Genomic DNA, 18,295 nt, shown 5'->3' with positions numbered 1-18,295 from the left:
TGTAGTACGGGTAACACCGGTGGTGGTATGCAAACAATTTGTCAATGGTACACGTTAACAGATTTATTATAATTACTTTATATTACAAACATTTGCTGGTGGTACTTAAGGTTGTATCATTTTAAATTGGTGGTGCACAATCTGTCAGAGGTTGGGAACCGCTGAACTAAGGCGTGACTCAAAGACCACTGACATAGACTTCTGTCTGATTTCTGTGAAGTATGGAGCAAGATGTTGAGCCTCAGCTTCCCACCCTGTGCCATTAAGTGTTTGCCAGTAGGGCAACTTTTTTTTTTTGATGAACACTAAGTATCACCAAATGCAGTATTGGGCAACCCAAACTCATGGCAACTGCAGATACATTTGGTGAACAGTTTCAGCAGAAAACAAGAAAGAGGAAAACATCTCGGAAAGCTAGGCTGCTTCCTTTTGACATTTTCTTAATGAAACTAAATTTTGGTTTCAAAGCATTTTCATTTGCAAATTAACCTATTTTTACAAGCATGTGAAGAGTTCAATCACCCCAAACTTAAAGACTACATTTTGAGTTGGGTTGACCAAACCATTTCATTCAACCAGAACATTTTTTTTCCCACTTTTTCCCCTTGTTTCTTTGGGTGGCAAGGTAGACTTGATATTTTTTTTCTCATTCCCTTCCCCATGTCCTCATATTTAGGTTTGGCTTCCTAACAGTCGCACAACTCTCACGCCACCTGTACTCACACCTGTCATAAAAATAAAACAGCCTCCGCATCTGTTTAGTTCTTGGACTTGTACACAGGCCTATAACACTCACTAACGTCCATGGGGGCTGGGGGTACTGCAGAAGAAGAGCTGTCTGGTTCTACACAAAGAGGTTATGCTCTCCCCACCATTCCTCTTTTATTGCTCAGCTGCTGTCTCCCTTACCCCTGGGTGGGATTCAGAAGTGGCTTGTCAGGCAAAGAATTTGCCCTTTAGTCATGTACCTGACACTGGGATTTCTTTCAAAAGGGCTTGCAAATGACCCATTTCTATCCCAGGTCACTCCATGTAAAGGCCCTGTATATGATCACAGACAGCAGCAGAGAAGTGCATCCGTAAGAAATACCAAGCAGGCAAGGAAGGTGGACTTAATATGAATCTTTAATGCACAGAACAACCTGTCAGGAACCCTGCAAATGAAGGCTCCCCAAGGAACAGTTCTGTAAACTTGGGAGTGTTAAAAAAACAGTTTGCCTGCAATGTCCTGGCACTTGCCTGGCATGAATCTCCATGACCTCCACATTCAGGATGGTGCCTCCAGCTTCTCACGGCGCCTCCCAGAACCAAGGTATTTCTTTTTTCTCCTTGATGCACCGAGGCAGTTCACCACCCACCTCCCCTTTCCTAGCCCATCTGTTTCCAGGGCTAGCAGGGGAGGTCATGCCCAAGTCAATCTCTCCCCTCTCCCGGTTCACTCCCTGGTGTGGCCCTGGCTCTTCTGGATTTCTCCTCCACTCGGGTTTCATGTGTGTAGTCCAGGAAATTCAGTAAGAAAAGATTAAAAAGGAGAGACTTTTATGCTGAGTCAAATTAGGTATTTTCTCTTTAAAAATAAAAAAAGGAAATTAAAGTCCAACTTGCTGATTTCTCGTTTCTCCACCATCTTAGTGAGAAAGTCCCGTTCGGCCTTGCTGTCCCCTCCAACCCCTCCGAACGTCACCCTTCCCCCACATCCCACCAGCTATTCAGGATATCACAAGTTCTTGACTCCTTGGAGTCCCTTTGCCTTCCACAGCTTCAGGCCGACATCTTCCCTCACCGCCCCTTGGACTCTCCGTACATGTTGCGCAGCATGGAAACCATCTTCTCTTCGCATGTCACTTTGGTGTCTTTTAGGACGCTGTACCAGACCATGCCGGGTGGCCGAACCTCTTCACTGCGGCAGAACAGGTAGGGCATGGTTTCAGTGCGGCTCTGGATATAGGCACTGCGTAACAGGGTTGAGCAGTGGTTGCTGACTTTCTCCAACCTCCTTAGGATCAGGTGTGCTTTCCTAGAATGAAGACAAGAGTAGGACAAAGGAGGTAGGTGGGGAGAACAGAGAGAAGAGGAGTCCACGAGCCAGGATTCCTGGGATCAAGTGATGTCTCAAATCCAGCAGGGGACCAACCTTTTTGGCACATGTGCCATAAATTTTATGCCCCCCTAAGTATTTCTCTGATCCCCCTCCCCTGTCCAATCTTCTGCTCCTTTTGTTCCCCGTCACCTCCCCAGGCTGCTGCGTGCCACACACAGAGTCTGCCCATGCCACTTGCAGCACGCATGCCAGAGGTTGGCCACCCCTGCTCTAACCTATAATATAGGCAAGTGACCTATCAAAAAAGAAGTTGTCATTGTATGGTAGGTAGACACTTGGCCTGGTTAAATGCTCGCCGATAATAATACTTTACATTTCTATAGTATTTATTACCCTATACACCAGGAAAATACTATTCCCGATGTCTATATGGAGAAACTGAGGCAGGAGACATGACTGACCAAAGGTCACACCAGACCCGGGAATATAACCTCTCACCATATCTTTCAGTTCCAGTTCATTCTCTAGTCAGTATAACCGCTTGCAAATAATGTGATTTTCAACAGCATTGGACATCACAGAAAATGTATTGAGTTCTTCCCAGGGTTTCAAAACTAGCAAGCTTCCCTCAGGAGTGAGAGCCTTGATTAAATTTTCAGCTGAAATAAGTCAGCTCTTAGTGGGACCACTGATGAGTGCAGCACAAATATGGCTTGTTTGGAGATGTATCCATGAATGTGGTCTACTCCTGAGGTGATCATTTAAATGTACAACATGCTCCATTGCTTTCTGAAGAGTGCGAGAAAGAAGAACGTGTTGTTAGGAGCTGGATTTTTTTCCTCCCTTTTCATTATTTAGGGAGAAAATTCTCCCCTCAGTTATTCCATGGAAACAACTGATTGAGCTGAAGACACAGGGAGCTCTCTACCTCTCTGTCAATAGTAGTTGTAGATGACTACTTATGACAATGGACTAAACATTTGTTACGGCTCTCCTGCACAGGTTTGAATCTTGCCCGCTACAGACCCAGCAAGCTAGCTTGATCTATCATCATGGCTCCAGTCTCAAGGAAACATAGGACAAGCAAAGAGCAATGGGTAGTTATTAGGCCTGTGTGAGTTGGCAGTGATCCAATCCAGCCGATTCGGATGGCCGCGAGCCAGGACCGGGTTTCCGCCCCAATCCGGTTTGGAGCCGCCTTGGTGATCCAGCCATAGGGTATAATGGGGAATCAATGAAATATCTATAACTCTGTTTTTTGTCTGATTTGGATGATACTTGCAGGAATGGTAGCTGCTGCTGAGAGCATGAAACCTGCCAAGTTTCAGGAAGATTTGTGCAGGGGTTTGGGGGAAACTGTGCCCCAAATTCTTGAAAGCCAAACTCATGTCACGGCTTTGTGTTCCACCACAGGGGGGGTCAAAACTGCAGGGGTGGTGGCCATAAAGTCTGCCAAGTTTCAAGGAGATCGGTGCAGGGTTTGGGGGGGAACTGCCCCTCAAGCTATGGACAAGTAAAACTCGTGCCATGGGTGACACTGCATGCGTTCAGGTGCAGCGGGGTGACAGCTGCAGGGATGGTGGCCCCTGCTGTGACGCCTGCCAGCTGCCAAGGAGATCGGTGCAGGGGGCTCTGGGGCCCTGCCCCCCGAGCTGCTGACAGGCAGAACTTGTGCCAAGACTGTGTCCATCTTGGGGCAGTTGATTGTCTGTATTGAGTCTTTCCTCTCCTTAGCCTGGTTTTGTAGGTGCTAATTGATGCTTGTTAAGTCATTATATAGTAGCTAGGCCCTATGTATTGAGCTGGTCCCTGAGTCCCTGGTCCCCAAGTGAATCATGATTGATTGATTGGTAACTGGGAGCACAGCAGCTCAGCAGCCAGGCCTGCAGCAGTGTCTCTCCTCCTGCCCCAAGACAGAGACAGTCAGTCCCACAAGCACCCATGGCACCAGTTTTGCTTGTCCGCAGCTTGAGGGGTAGTTCCTCCCAGACCCCTGCACCGATCTGCTTGAAGCTTGGCAGGCTTTGTGGCCTCAGTAAAAGCTACCAGCCCTCTAGTTTTGACCCCCCTGTGTTGTAACACATAGACATGAAAGGAGTTTTGCTTTCAAGAATTTGGGGTGCTGTTCCCCCCAAGCCCCTGCACTGATCTTCTTGAAGCTTGGCAAGCTTCAGTCTCTCTACAGAGTCCACCACCCCTGAAAATTTCATCCAAATCAGACAAAAAACAACAGCATTATAGATATTTTATTGTTTCCCCTTTATACCCTATAGCCGGCTCTCCGAGGCGGCTCCGAACTGCTTTGGGAAGCCGAACGAGGCCAGCACTTCCACCCGGATGTGCTGCTTCGGACCCTGAGGCGTCCAAAGCTTCTCCGGATCCGAAGCTCTGTCCAAAGCCTCGCACAGCCCTAATAGTTATACAGTTTTTCCTGGGTCCTTGCTTTTCTGAAGCCCTGTAACACACTTGCTGCCCCCTGGCCCATGCCCCTCACTAGGAAGTACCTCAAGCAGATCTGCTACCCTCCTTAGCTGATGGTTACCCATACACATGCTTGGGGGAGGGGCACAGCATTTTAATTAGAACAGTTCCTGGATAGCTGGTCTAATGAAAACAGCTCACCATCACGTGTATTAAGCCCCCACACATTTCAAATTGGTGGTGGGACACTTTATTTAAAGCTCATTTGACTAGGTTTAGATACAATGCCTACATGTCCATTTTGAAACATGCAGGGGCTTAATCCACGTGACGGAGCTGGAGCATCCTAATTAGAACATAAATGATGCACATATATCGGCACCTAACTATAGGCAACCCACATATACAGGCACCCAACTGAGTCCAGAGCACTGCATTTTTCTCAAGCTTTCATGATGGGAAATGGATAGAAAGAACTGAGCTCTATAACGGCAGAGAAAGAAAAGTACAACAACAAAGGAGGACAAAACAAAATATCCCCTAGTGAGTGTTTGTAAAGTGCTAAATCACACATGGCGGTGGGAGGGGGGAGAGGGTTTACTTCAGTGGTCTGAAAGTCTCAAGATCACAGATTATTTCCTTTCCCTCTGGTGCCTCCGAAAAGCTCTGGATTTGGGGTTGGGGGTTTTTGCAGTTACTGGAGGAATGTAAATTCCCAATAATGATATGTCAGAGGCAGTGCTGTCAGTCAGCTAGGCATAAACATGGGGATTATTTGATTATGAAAGCTTTATGGTGTTTCAGCCCCGGATTGCTAGCTATATAGTTGGGAGGCAGCAAAGCTATTTTCTGATGTGGCTATGCACTTAACGGCATCCACTGATTGAGATTCCAAGAAAGCATTTGCCATGAGTCAGAAAAGCATGAGCTCCAGACTGCGATGGAGAGAGAGAGAGAAGGCAGGAGGTCTACAGGCCATAACCTGCTCTAGGGAGGGAAAGTTATACCAAAAGCTAACAACTCACTAGCCCCTCTCAGCTTCAGATAAGTGGCCGCCCTTCCACCTGCAAACTAGGATGGCCTCAAAATAGTTCCTCCAGGGGAACCAAATACCAAGTGTGAACACCTGTGTCCAGCAATTGTCATTTTGAGCGCAGCGGATGTGTCTTGATTTAATGTACAAGAACAGGCTCAGTTAGGACAGTTCAGGACTAATTATAAAGCTTCACAATACACATACACATTCAATGTGTTAGATTGGCCTTTGACCACAGCCACCTCAATCTATTAACTAAATTCCTATAAGTAGACACCACACTAGGAAGCCAGTCCCTTTCCCTTCCATAGCCATCCTTCCTAGAAATCATTAGCTGGATATTGCTGAATATTAACTATTAGTGAGGCCAGTGCTTCCAGTAAGGCTGACATGGCTAAAGTTCGGTGCACCCAAGAGCCAAATTCTGCAGTGCCCTCACCCTTGAGACACCACTTAAGTTCAAGGGGGGATAAATGGGGGATTAACAAGCATCAGATTTTGATGTGCAATGGCAATGTATCTCTTGAGGGAACACTACAGGTCTGCAGTAAAGCACTGGGAAGCTCCTGGTATTAAGTACAATTGTAAAAGGGCAGATGAAGAGACATTTTTAAGCAAACATGCTGATCAGTTGTAGTTCATGTTAAATCCAGTCCCACCAGTCAAGCTGCTGTCCACCCATCCAATTTTGGACAACAAGAACCATTAAAATTCAGGAAAGCTTCATAATGAGTGAGTGAAGATGGAGGTTAGTGAAGCGGGATTTTGTCTGAACGGTGCAACCGTGATGATGAAATGTAAGGACGGTGGGAATTGCTCACGCTACCGAGGTGAACAGAAAGAGAAGGAAGGCTTCTACAGGAAGAAAAGAAAACCAATTCCCAAGCAGACATCTGGAAACAATTTCTTCCTTGTTAGATGAAGAACTCCATGAAGCAGGCTGGACTATGTGAGTCTACATATATATCTGCACTGGGCTAGCTAAAGAGACAGTGGTGTCTAGCATGAGCAATGAGAGAGCACAGGGCATCAAAGGTAAGGCATTCATCTCAGCTGTCTCAGCACCAGAAACACCATGTCATTTTTGTTACCCACTGGGTGATTCAAAGCGAGGAAGTCATCCAGCTGTTGGCTCCAGTCCTATATGTGCCGACTTAAAGGGACATGCTTCTCTTTGTGCCATCGAGGCTAGTGGCTTGAGTGGAGATGATGGGACAACATAGACTGGAGAAAAACAGCACACATCACAGAAGCTGCTACAGAGGAGCCAAACAAGGGATGGCATGGGGAGGGCCAGAAACAGATAGTAGTTTGTCCCTTAAATTCTGTCACCAAGGGCAGCTAAATTGATGTTTGCAGAGAGTATCCCTGGCTTTTGTGTTTGCCGATAAACAATGAAGGAATTCATTGTATCAAAAAGTGTACCTGCTCCAGCAAACAGCTTAGAATCACAGAATCACAGAAAATGAGGGCTGGAAGGGACCTCGGGAGGTCACATCTAGTCCAACCCCCTGGTCAAAGCAGGACCAGCCCCAACTACACCATTCCAACCAAGACTTTACCGAGCCGGGCCTTAAAAACCTCCAAGGATAGAGATTCCCCCACCTCTCTGGGTGACCTGTTCCAGTACTTTCCCACCCTCCTAGTGAGAAAGTTCTTCCTAATATCCAACCTAAACTCCCTTTGCTGCAAGTTGAAACCATTTCTCCTTTTTTTGTCATCTGCCATCACTAATAACACTGCAGCTCCATCCTCTTTGAAGCCCACTTCAGGTAGTTAAAGGCTGCTATCAAATCCCCACTCAGTCTTCTCTTCTCCAGACTAAATAAACCCAGTTCCCTCAGCCTGTCCTCATAAGTCATGTGCCCCAGCCCCCTCACCATTTTCGGTGCCCTTCACTGGACTCTCTCTAACTTGTCCACATTCTTTCTATTGTGGAGGGCCCAAAACGGGACACAGTACTTCAGATGTGGCTTCACTGGTGCAGAATAGAGCGTAATAATTACTTCCCTTGACCTGCTGGCAATGCGTTTACTAATGTAGCCCCGTATTCTGTTAGCCATCTTGGCAGCCCTACTGCTGACTCATATTCATCTTACTGTCCACTGTAACCCCCAGGTCTTTTTCTGCAGAGCTGCTGCTTAGCCAGTGGTTCCTAAGCCTGTAGCAGTACATGGGATTCTTTCATTCTAAGTACAGGACTTTGCACGTGTTCTTCTTGAACCCCATGAAATGTCTTTTGGCCCAACCCTCCAATTTGGCTAGGCCACTCTGAATCCCAGCCCTACCCCCTAGCATATCTACTACGCCCCACTTGGTGTCATCTGCACACTTGCTGTGAACTCCATCCCATCTTCCAAAATGAAGATATTGAACAAGACAGATCCCTGGGGTACTTCACTTGATACTGGCTGCCAACTAGACATTGATCCATTGATTACTACCCGATAAGCCTGACGATGTATCCACCTTACAGTCCATTCATTCAACACATACTTCCTTAGCTTGCCTGCAAGAATGCTGCTGGAGACAGCATCAAAAGCCTTGCTAAAGTCAAGGTATATTATGCCCGCTGATTTCCCTGCATCCACAGAGCCAGTTATCACAACACAGAAGGCAATCAGGTTGGTCAGGCATGACTTGTCCATGGTGAATCCATCTTGACTGTTCCTAATCACCCTTTTGATCCTCCAAGTGCTTAGAAATGGATTCCTTGAGGGTCTGCTCAGTTATTTTTTCTGGGGACTGAGGTGAGGCTGTCTGGTCTGTAGGTCCCTGGATCCTCCCTCTTTCCTTTCTTAAAGCTGGGCACTATATTTGCCCTTTTCCAATTGTCCAGGACCTCCCCTGATTGCTATGAGTTTTCAAAGATAATGACCAGTGGCTCTGCAATCACACCAGCCAAATCCTTCAGCACCTTTGGATGCATCCCATCTGGCCCCTGGACTTATACACATCCAGATTTCCTAAAGAGTCCCTAACCTGCTCTTTCACCTCTGAGGGCTTCTCACCTTCTCCCCAAACTGTGCTGCCCAGTACAGTAGTCTGGACTCCCCCTCAGACTGGCCTCCCAGAGGATCTTGCCCATCAGTTCCCTAAGGGAGTCAAAGTCTGCTTTTCTGAAGTCCAGGGGCCATGAGCGGCTGCTCTTCTTTCTTCCTTTTGTCAGGATCTTGAATTGGATCATCTTATGGTCACTGCTGTGCAACTTGGCAACAACTACTACATCTCCCCCAATTCTTCCTTATTTGTGAGCAGCAGTTCAAGAAGAGCACAACTCCTAGTTGGTCTCTTGCACCAGTGTTGTCTCCAACGCTCCCCAAAAACTCCCTGGATTACCTTCACACTGCTGTATAGTCCTCCCAGAGGATGCCAAAATGATTGAAGTCCCTCATAAGAACCAGGGCCTGCAATCTGGAAACATACACCAGCTGTTTGAAGAAAGCCCCATCTACCTCATCCTTCTGGTCTAGTGGTCAATCACAGGCCCCCACCATGACATCTCCCTTGTTGCTCTCCTCTCTGACCTTAACCCAGAGACTTTCAGCAGGCCTATCTCCAGTTTCATATTGGAGCTCTGAACAATCATATGGCTCTTTTACATACAGTGTAACTCCTCCTCTTCCCCTCTGCCTGTCCTTCTTGAACAGTTTTATCCATCCATGACTGTGCTGCAGTCATACGAGCTCCCACCAAGTCTCTGTTATTCTGGTCACGTCATAGTGCTTTGACTGTGCGAGGACTTCCAATTCTTCCTGCGTGTTTCCTAGGCTCTGCGCATACGTGTACAGACACCTGAGGTGACTCGCCGATTGCCCTGATTTCTCAGGAAGAATGAGGCCTCCCTTATTGCCTCCTCCTGCTTGTGCTTTCTCTAAGTCTCTGACTTCCCCCTTTGCCTCAGGGCTTTGGTCTCCATACCCTGGCAACCCTAGTTTAAAGCCCTCCTCACTAGGTTAGCGAGCCTGTCTGTGAAGATGCTCGTCCCTTTCTTCATCAGGTGGATCCTGACTCTTGCTAGCAATCCTTCCTCTTGGAACAACATCCCATGGTTGAAGAAGCCTAATCTCTGCTGGTGACACCATCTGTGCAGCCATGCAGTGATGCTCCTGCCAGAGACCTTCCCCTTGACCAGAAGGATTGAGGAGAACATGATCTGTGCCCCCGTCCTCTTCACCCTTGCACCCACAGCCCTGTAATCACTCTTGATCTGCTCAGAGACACCCCTGGCAGTATGATTGGTGTCCACATGGATGAGCTTCACCCATTAGATTTAAAAAAACAAAGGCTCCAGTAATAGATTTAATGACTCATCCTATCTCTCACTTTAGCCACCACTGGATGCTTCAGGGGAAGGTCTAGATTTCCAAAACACATGCATATGTGCTTCCAGTCCCATCTCTTTCTCTCATCCTTGTTCACGCCTTCTTTCCATCTCCCAACCATTTTTTCTCCTCGGTCTTCTGCTCACTTCCCTCAACACTCACCCCTTCTTTTCTTTCTGTATCCTGTTCCATCTGGACATCTCTTCTGTCCTTTCCCTTCTTGTCTTTATTACTTTCTCTCATTTTCTCTCTCTAACTCTGTTGGCACTGCCATCCTAATACCTGTAGGCATTACTATAAATGTTTCTGCTGTGCTTGAGAAGCGCTATACTTGTTTTCTCTGTTCAGGCAAGGAAGACCAATGATCTGTGCTGTTATGACAGTGACAGCTTGGAAGGTCAAACAGGGGCATGAAAGAACATACTCCATGCAAGATACCTGGGGTATTTTAGTTCCTGGGGTAACACTTCTTAGGGTAAGGAGAGGTTTTGTTTAGTTTTCCACAGGGCCTTTAATCAAAGTTGTGGTTGCACCCCTCCACTCCATCTCACTACAGGGTTGCTTTGTTTGTAATTGTACCCTGTGAAATGGCTGGTGAGCTTCCAAGAAATGATGGCATGGGGGGTCGGCAGGGAGGAGGGTGATGGTGGGAAGCAGCAAGTGGTGGATTGGCCAGAAGTGTGCATTAACTGCAAAACATATGATGGATCAACACGGGAGGGGGAAGCTATGTACGGAATAAAAAAAAGGAGGGGGTGGAGGACCTCGCCGAAATGGAGGGGAAGGAGGGAAATGGTTCTGCTCATTTCTGGCAGTCCTACATCAATGATAAACCCTCTCAGCTAGAGCCAGACCGCCGAGTTCCCTTGGTCGGAGTGGGTCTACGTTATTTGAGAGGGTTCATGAAGCCATGTGTAAATGCGGAATTTGCTTCTGGCTGGCAGTTTTTCTCAGTTAAAAAAAAAAGAAGGGGAGAACGAGAGAGAGAGAGGGAGAGAGAGAGAGAAAGTGTGCACACAGGCAAGGGGAGGGGAGGGGAGGATGGCGGAGGCACGTGAAAGAGAGAGAAGTCTTCTGGGGAAGGCTGGGTAATAAATTACAGGAGCAGTTCTTGGTCTGCCAATTTAATGCCATAAATCAAACTCTGGGTATTACCCAAGTGCTCCCTGTGGAGAGATGTCGGGTCATGGTGACCACCTTTTCAAATACTGGAAATGAAATCTTCCTAAATGCTGACCTACCCCACCCCCACCAGAAACAACAATTTATTGCCTTATGAAAGGGCAGGAGCAGGAGGGGATGGCTGGGAATGTCAGACCTATAGCAGGCTACAGCCAAGGCTGACCATGCTCTATATTGAGCCTTAATTGCTTCCACTTCCCACTCTAAGACATCCCCAACTGATAATGCAGCCCGCTAGGGTCCATCTTGCTTGCCACACAGCATTTCAAGGTCAGTTGTTTTAAGTTGGTGCCTGCCAGGGACCAGCTCTGTTTCCTATTTAAGCAAAGGATTTAGAGGGTTGATTTTGCAGTCAAGAATGATGGAGCGGAGGATTAGAAACAGAGGCTCTGCACTGTTGCTTCCTTCTCTTGTACCTTCTGGGAGGGAAGTTTGAACAGACACAGTGAAGGGTCTCTGCTGAATGGCTGCTGAAAGCCTTCGTCTGACTAAAAGCTCTGCCATAAGGAAGCATGTGACAGTGATGATCAGAGCAGGGGGCAGAGAGTCAGGATGTCTGGGTCCCAGTTTTCTGGGAGGTAGCAGGGTACAATGATTAGAGCAGAGGACAGGGGCTCTGCTCCCAGCTCAGAGCAGGCATGTTGAAGAACTGAGGACCGAGCACCTCGGGTCGGCTTTTTCCGACTTTGGCATAGACCAGCAGCTGCCTAAAGATGAAGCAGTTTACCTTTCCCTGCTTCACTCTGTCTATCAGTAACAAGGGGGCAGTGATGCTCGCTTTGCTCCCATCTGCCTGCAAAGTGCCTGGGTACCTGTCCCAGAACGAACAGCACTAGCATTGCACAAGCTAGAATCCAAGGGCAGGCAGGTAGCAGCATCTTCCTTAAATCAAGTGGAGTCTTGTCCTTAGGCTGCAGTGGGAGCATGGGGGAGAGGACATCTGCCTGCTTGGTATGTCCTGTGCATGTCCTTGTAATGATTTCAGATTTTCCACTAAAGTTATAACTGACTCGGGTCTGTCAGGCTCTCCGATGGGAAGAGAGAGAGCCCAGAACGCCGCAGGGTGTTATCGCAGCCTCTCATCAGTGCGTCACACTCCCTCCTGTTACCACAATGCAGCTGCTGCCTGGTGGAGATGCTTGCGTTTTAAGAGGATCATCTCTCCCCTCCCTAGCAGGCTTGCTTTAAGACAGGGAGGGCCTTCAAACCCTATGCTGATGTCATTTCCTCGAGCGATGAGAGAAGGTGGGCAAGAGTTGGGTGTGGGGAAGGGAGAAAACAATCTAACCTTATCAGCTTCCTTCCCTTCCTCTTGAGCAGCGGACACTGCCCCCTAAAATCCCTCGCGTTATTAAAAGAGTCGTTATCATATTAAAGCACCGTCACTGCAACAAAACAAAACACGACAAACAAACAAACAAGCAAACAAACAAAGCCCAAGGAGGAGTGAGGCACTGAATACACAGTAGCATTAAACCTTTACTGGTCTAGACAGATTCCTCTGTTTTGTTGGAACAAGTTAATGCCACAGTCTCTTTTTGTGTGTATTTAAAGGAGAGTAGCAGGACAGACCAAACCAGGTGCCAAGACACTGCTGACCACAGCAAGTCCTGGTCTTGGGCCACCTATGAGCTAAGTTTTTTAATGTCTCCTTAATGTAAACCGTCTGGTTGGGACATCTGGCTGTCAGTGTGTCTTCTCGGAGCAGCTGTTTGCAGTAACCTGTGGCTTTCATGGAAACTGGGCTCTCGAGGGCTCCAACATGATGTATTTATTACTCAGAGGCAATAGACTTCCCTCTTGTCACTAAGTTTTATGAGCCAACATTTACTGTAGATCTGAGGCTCATCTGATAAACATTTCAAGGTATGAAAATGAATGACCTCCTGGGAATGAGAACAGCCTGTCCATTAAAATCTCATTATGAGATGTTCCCTTGGAAAATCCTCATTTACCTCTCTTGCTGTCAGTGGCTCCATCATTGTCACGACTCTTTGAGAAATGGAGCTGGAGGACAGACTGTCATTCTTGGCAAGAGCCTGGTCTTGCATGCAAAGAGGAGCGATACTTTCAGAAGCTCCCCCATGGCTATGAGGTACCGGTTCCTCAAGATGCACAATAGGGACATCTGAGGTTCAACTGGAGATCCTTTTCTCTGTGTGGAAGACAGCCACTTGCAGGGTGCATCTACATGAGATGCTGACTGCTCAGTAGCCACATAACACCGTGCAGTAGCATGTCACAGCACCAACAGCGTTACTACACTACTGTGCAGTATTATTAGGCTACTGAGCTGTAGTGTCACTTAAAAGATGTTTGCTGGCATTACTGTGCAGTACTTGATTATACAAGTACTAAATAAATGAGCAGTAACTACTGTGCAGTAGAGTCTCATGTATATGTGCCTGCAGAGTACATGAACAAATCTAGACATTACTTTCTGTAAGTGGAACAGCAAGGGCATACTGGATGAACCCTTTAAAATGCCCATGCTTAGCATAGAGGAAAAAAAGTTTGCCTGGTTTGCATTTTCATGCTAGGTATTATCCTATGCAGGTGCACTGTCACTGCCACTTGAGGGTCCAGGAAAACTTAAGTAACAAAAGGCCATGTTTCCCAAACGTTTATAGGGTCAGGGATGGCATAAGAGAAGAAACAGCTTCCAGTCTCATCAAGGAAAGAGGAAGATGGTAGAAAGAATGAGACAGTGGCTGCACATCAGAAGTTAATGAGCTAACGAAGAAATTATAACCAAGGTCACCTCTGTGGGAGGGCCAGTCACAGGCTAACCTGGATTTATGTCAAGCAATTTGCAAGGAACTATGCCTCTGGAGTCAGAGATGGATCTCTGGGGAAGCCAAATAAGCAGAGTGGGCAAGAAAATTACAATCTTCTGAAGTTATTTCATTGTTACCATTAGTTACTCCTTCACATTCCTCCCCGTTCCTATCTTTAGATCTCTCAGACAGCAGACGGAGCAGAGACTTTGTAAAGCATCCCTCAGCCTGCTGCCTGAACTTGGAATCCAGTGTGGAATTCCGCCATGGTGGGAAGGCTGGGAACGGCGGCGCAGTCATGGGGTGTTATGGTAGCCGAGCCGCTCTCCAGGCTTGGCAAACAGATCGTGACAGGATGATTTCCTCTCCTGGCCCTCAGACATGATGTATTCCTCAGATGCCTTATTCCTTAGCGATAGTCTGTCAGAACCTGCACGTTTGCAAATACTTCCGTGTGATGTTTGGGGGCAGCGTACCGCTGGAACTGCTATTCTTTATAGTCGCCGTGTTACCCAGCTCCCAATCCCCACACTCAGCATTAAATTAAGGATGGAAGCTGAGTCTGTGTCATCCTTTGACATTTTGCAGTGGGCACTATATAGCCACTGTAGTATGTTGGTATTATAGTCTCTGGATGATGGGAGATCCTTGAGAGTACTTATAATTTGCAAGGCACCCAGACACCATGATGGAGAGTGAGTAAAGATAAGCTGTAAAATTGGAACCTAGCTCAATGAACTAGACTGACTAGAAGGATAGAAAATTATATGTAACCTTGGTATGTCAAATGAGAGAGAGTCTTCAACATCTTTCCATTATGTTGGGGGTTATTGTCCTGCAGCATATCAAATACATATAGGTCTATCACCAAACTTTGAGGAGATATCAGATGGGTATAACTACAGAGGAAAACCCAATGACTTGCCAGCTGTAGATCACTTAAAGAACTGGTAACTTTCTGTGCAATCTGTCATGATGACAAGCCTGTCTTTTCATGTAAACCTTCTCTCTTGACCCTTAAATAAAAGCTTCAGGAGGCTCTTATGCTTCATAGCCCCAACTTCCAGAACAAAGCCTTTCTGAGCCCCTCAGATCCGTGGACATAGTGTGGGACATTCTGTGATATTTTAGCTTAGTAAACCAAACTGCTGATCAAAGCCAAAACACAAGCAAAAGCCACTCATCACTGCAGACTTAAAAATACAAGAAGTCGGTTCTAGGAGGTACAGCACTTACTAGCTCCTTTCCAGGGACACACAAAACGCTTCTTTTTCTGTCCAAGCCCATTCCATTATGCTAGCACCACACTTCCACAAAGCTGTTATAATTCACCAATGTCCTAAACTGTCCCAGAACTCGGCCTTTCTTGAGCCAGTCACAACAGAAGATGGGTTAAGGTATAAAATGGTGCTAGGCACTAGGACAAATTCATGTGACTAGTGATTTAAGTACAGGGCACTCAGCAGTTAGAATGCAGGCCAGGTAATGATGCTGGATCGACTAAACCCAAAGGACTTTGTGAAAGCATAGGTACCTGGGCCCCAGCTCATCCTCGCTGCGCCAGACAAAGTCTCCAAACTTTTCATAGTGTGAATTGTAATGGTGCTGAACTCGGAAGAGCATGGATGCGGAGACCTCCATCAGTGTGTTATAGGCTGTTTGCTGCTCCTTCCCACTGGTGTAGCCATTGTAGAGGTTGTAGATTTTGTCAGCTATCTCTGAAAAGGAGCACAGGAGGTGAACAAAGGAAAAGAAGGCACTACCGCATGGAACATGACACCAAAGGAGAGCAGGAAGTGGGATGTCAGCTGTGAAGCAGTCCTTGCCAACCTATTTGGTCAGCCTGACCAACTTACCAAACAAAGTCTCCAATCCTGCAAGTGGCTCTGCACATCTAGAATTAGAGTCCCAGTGACTCTGACATGGCTCCATGTGGCTCAAGAAGAGGGTCTGTCCATGTAGAACATCTACCAGGTTATGGTTTAACACACCTTGGCTTTACCAGGCAGTACCTATCACCTCCCATTCAGCAGTGCACTCTCTAAACTAGGGATGCTCAACTCCCAGCCTGTGAGCCAGATTTGGCCCACAGAGGCTCCCTTGACTTCTGCAAATATGGTGGTAGGGGGAAAATGGCAGTGTTTATTACCATTCCCCTGATGTCAAATTTCCAGACTTGTGGGGAGTCCTGTAGATCTAATAACATGACTCTACATGCTAGATTGCTCCAGCATGCAACAGGATGTGGATGTGGATGTGCAGAGCTAGGTCAGGCCAATGTGCAGCTGGATCTGGGCACATAGGGTTGGGCTTGGCTGGCATGTGACTGAATGCAGGCACACAGGGTTGGTTAAGGCCAGAGCATGGCTAGATCTGGGCATACAGGTTCAGGCTGGGCCAACTGAGGCACCTATAGACTGACCCTGCATGAATGGATCCTGGCCTGTGGGGCTGTACCCACAGAATGACCCTGTGCGGGATCGGGCCTGCAGACTGACCCTACACCACTCATCTGACCTGCAGGGCCAGAAGGTTGGGTGCTAGTGCTTTATATTGCTGCCCAATGTGTGTACAACCTTGAGAAGGACCAATTAGGCCTTCCCTTAGCCAAGGGAAGGAGAGCCTAGAGTACTAGTCACAAAAGCCTGAAGTACCTGTGCTGTTGGATATACCACTGCTGAGAAGTATTGCTTTTGAGCAGTGGTTCCCACTGTTTGCTATACTGAGGATTGGCATGGGAGTGGGATGGGGTACATGGAGCCGGCTGCCTCCCTCCTGGGGCTGCCCCACTGCCCAGCTTTAACCCCGTACGTGACTGTCGGCGGCAGAAGCCGCTCACCTGGGCAGACAGATGGGGGTCCGAACGGGGGGCTCATGCCATGACCCAGCAGCCAACCCTTTGCGGCCCGGTATTGGGCTGTGGCCCAGTGGTTGGGAACCTCTGCTTTAGAGGGAACTAATTAATAAGAGGACATGTCTTTGGGTCTCCGTCTGGAGACCAAATACTTACCTTCCGCCTTGTTATCATCTACCAGTGGACAGGCTGTCCTCAACGTGACGGTGCTCAGCTCTGAATGCCTCCCTCGGGTGTCCACAGCATACAGAGTAAACCTGAAAGGCAGAGAAAGATCAGCTTTCCGCATAACTTCAGCTCAGACATGAATCTGTCCAGAAAAGGTCTTGCAGAGAACAAAGAACAACTTGGTCCCAGTTAATACCATTCACCTCTGGCAATCTGAGAGGGAGAGAAGAGAACTTCAGAAGGGAAAGGTGCTGGGGTCACAGTACCCACATCACTGGCAAGTATTTGCCTTGCACTCCACCATGGCATGGGTGTCTGCAGCACTCACTAGCGCTGCAGCATCACATCTGAGTAAAGGCAGGAATTTCTGCTAGCACGGTTCCTCTCCTCTTAAGTAACTGAGGGTTTAGTTCCTTCCTTAAACACACAATGCGAGGTTAGTGCCAGTGTATATATAGAGGTAGTTAGCCAATAGCCATGCTCATCTGAAGTCAGGCAGAAGGAAGCAAGTATATATCCTTTGAACAGTCCCTGGATTTCCTTTTCTACCATTTCAAAGCCAGAAAGAGATTGGGAAAGGCTGAGGTTGTTGATTTCACATTTGAAGCTAATGGAGATCATCTGACAGTAAAATATGGCTCTTGTACTAGATGAATCTTTGAATAAACAGGCTGTGGCTGCACAGGGCTTTTTTGTTGTTGTTGTTGGTTTTTTTGGTTTCTGTGCAAAAAAAGTGTCCTGATCAGGAGATTATGGCTTTAAACTCAGAGAGCTTCTTATCAAGTGGGTATCAGGTAAATCCCAGGCTAATCCTCTGTCGGGCCCCCAAAAGGCATCTTGCCATATTTATCCACTCAGAGCCAGGCCGTGCAGCTCAAGTCTCCTGGACTGGCTTTGACAAAGTGCAGGAGCCTGCCTGACCGCCTTGGAGGTCTGAAACCCCCGATGAGGGGGCACCCACTGACTGAAGACAGAGTGAGCCACTAAGTAACATAGCTCAGCTCTTTATCCTGATGTAAAATCAAGCAGCTCTTATGAGTGAGTGAAAATAGTTTTTTAAAAGCTGTTGAAGCTTAAGTAGGGATTGGGACTTTGATGTATGTTTATTTCTCTGTGGACCAAGCCCTTAGCATCCTTAGCAATGTCGGAAGTAATGACCTCCCACATGCCCTCGACCATACACAGCCGCACAACACAGAGCTTGGCTCTTCTCTTGCACACACTGTCCTTGTCTATACTTGGGATTAGCTTTGATGCATCCAACACTGGCCACACTGGAGTAGCTATTTTCGTACTTGGCATGCAAGGAATGGAAGCTGCCATTTGCACCAAGGCAGCTGGTGGCAGTTCCAATCATGTGGTTCCCTCCACCAGCACAAAGAGAGGATTTTCTTAACTATCCTCAGTGTCTACATGGTGCAGCCACCCCTGCAAATTGCTAAGAACAATGCCTTTCTGCAGGGCCAGCACTGGTTTGTGAAGCTAAGCAGA

General features: G+C 47.3%; 1 protein-coding gene across 2 annotated transcripts in view; it reads right to left on the bottom strand.

Moving 5' to 3' along the window:
• Window positions 1-1,107: 1,107 nt before the first annotated feature.
• The window catches only part of ASTN2 (astrotactin 2), a 598,062-nt gene continuing 580,874 nt past the window's right edge, over window positions 1,108-18,295 (bottom strand). For both annotated transcript variants that reach the window (XM_090021411.1, XM_090021412.1), the window contains 3 exons: window positions 16,793-16,893; window positions 15,317-15,500; window positions 1,108-2,017 (listed from right to left, as the gene is read on the bottom strand). In XM_090021411.1, coding sequence (XP_089877537.1) covers window positions 1,780-2,017; window positions 15,317-15,500; window positions 16,793-16,893 — 523 coding nt within the window. In that variant the 3' untranslated portion in view covers window positions 1,108-1,779. The remainder of the gene's footprint in view (window positions 2,018-15,316; window positions 15,501-16,792; window positions 16,894-18,295) is intronic.

Source organism: Crocodylus siamensis, chromosome 11 (assembly GCF_052110815.1).
Source record: "Crocodylus siamensis isolate JL-2025a chromosome 11, ASM5211081v1, whole genome shotgun sequence".
In the NCBI taxonomy this organism is placed as follows: Eukaryota; Metazoa; Chordata; order Crocodylia; family Crocodylidae; genus Crocodylus; species Crocodylus siamensis.
The sequence above is the reverse complement of the archived record's forward strand: the minus strand, read 5'-3'. Positions and strand labels throughout refer to the sequence as shown.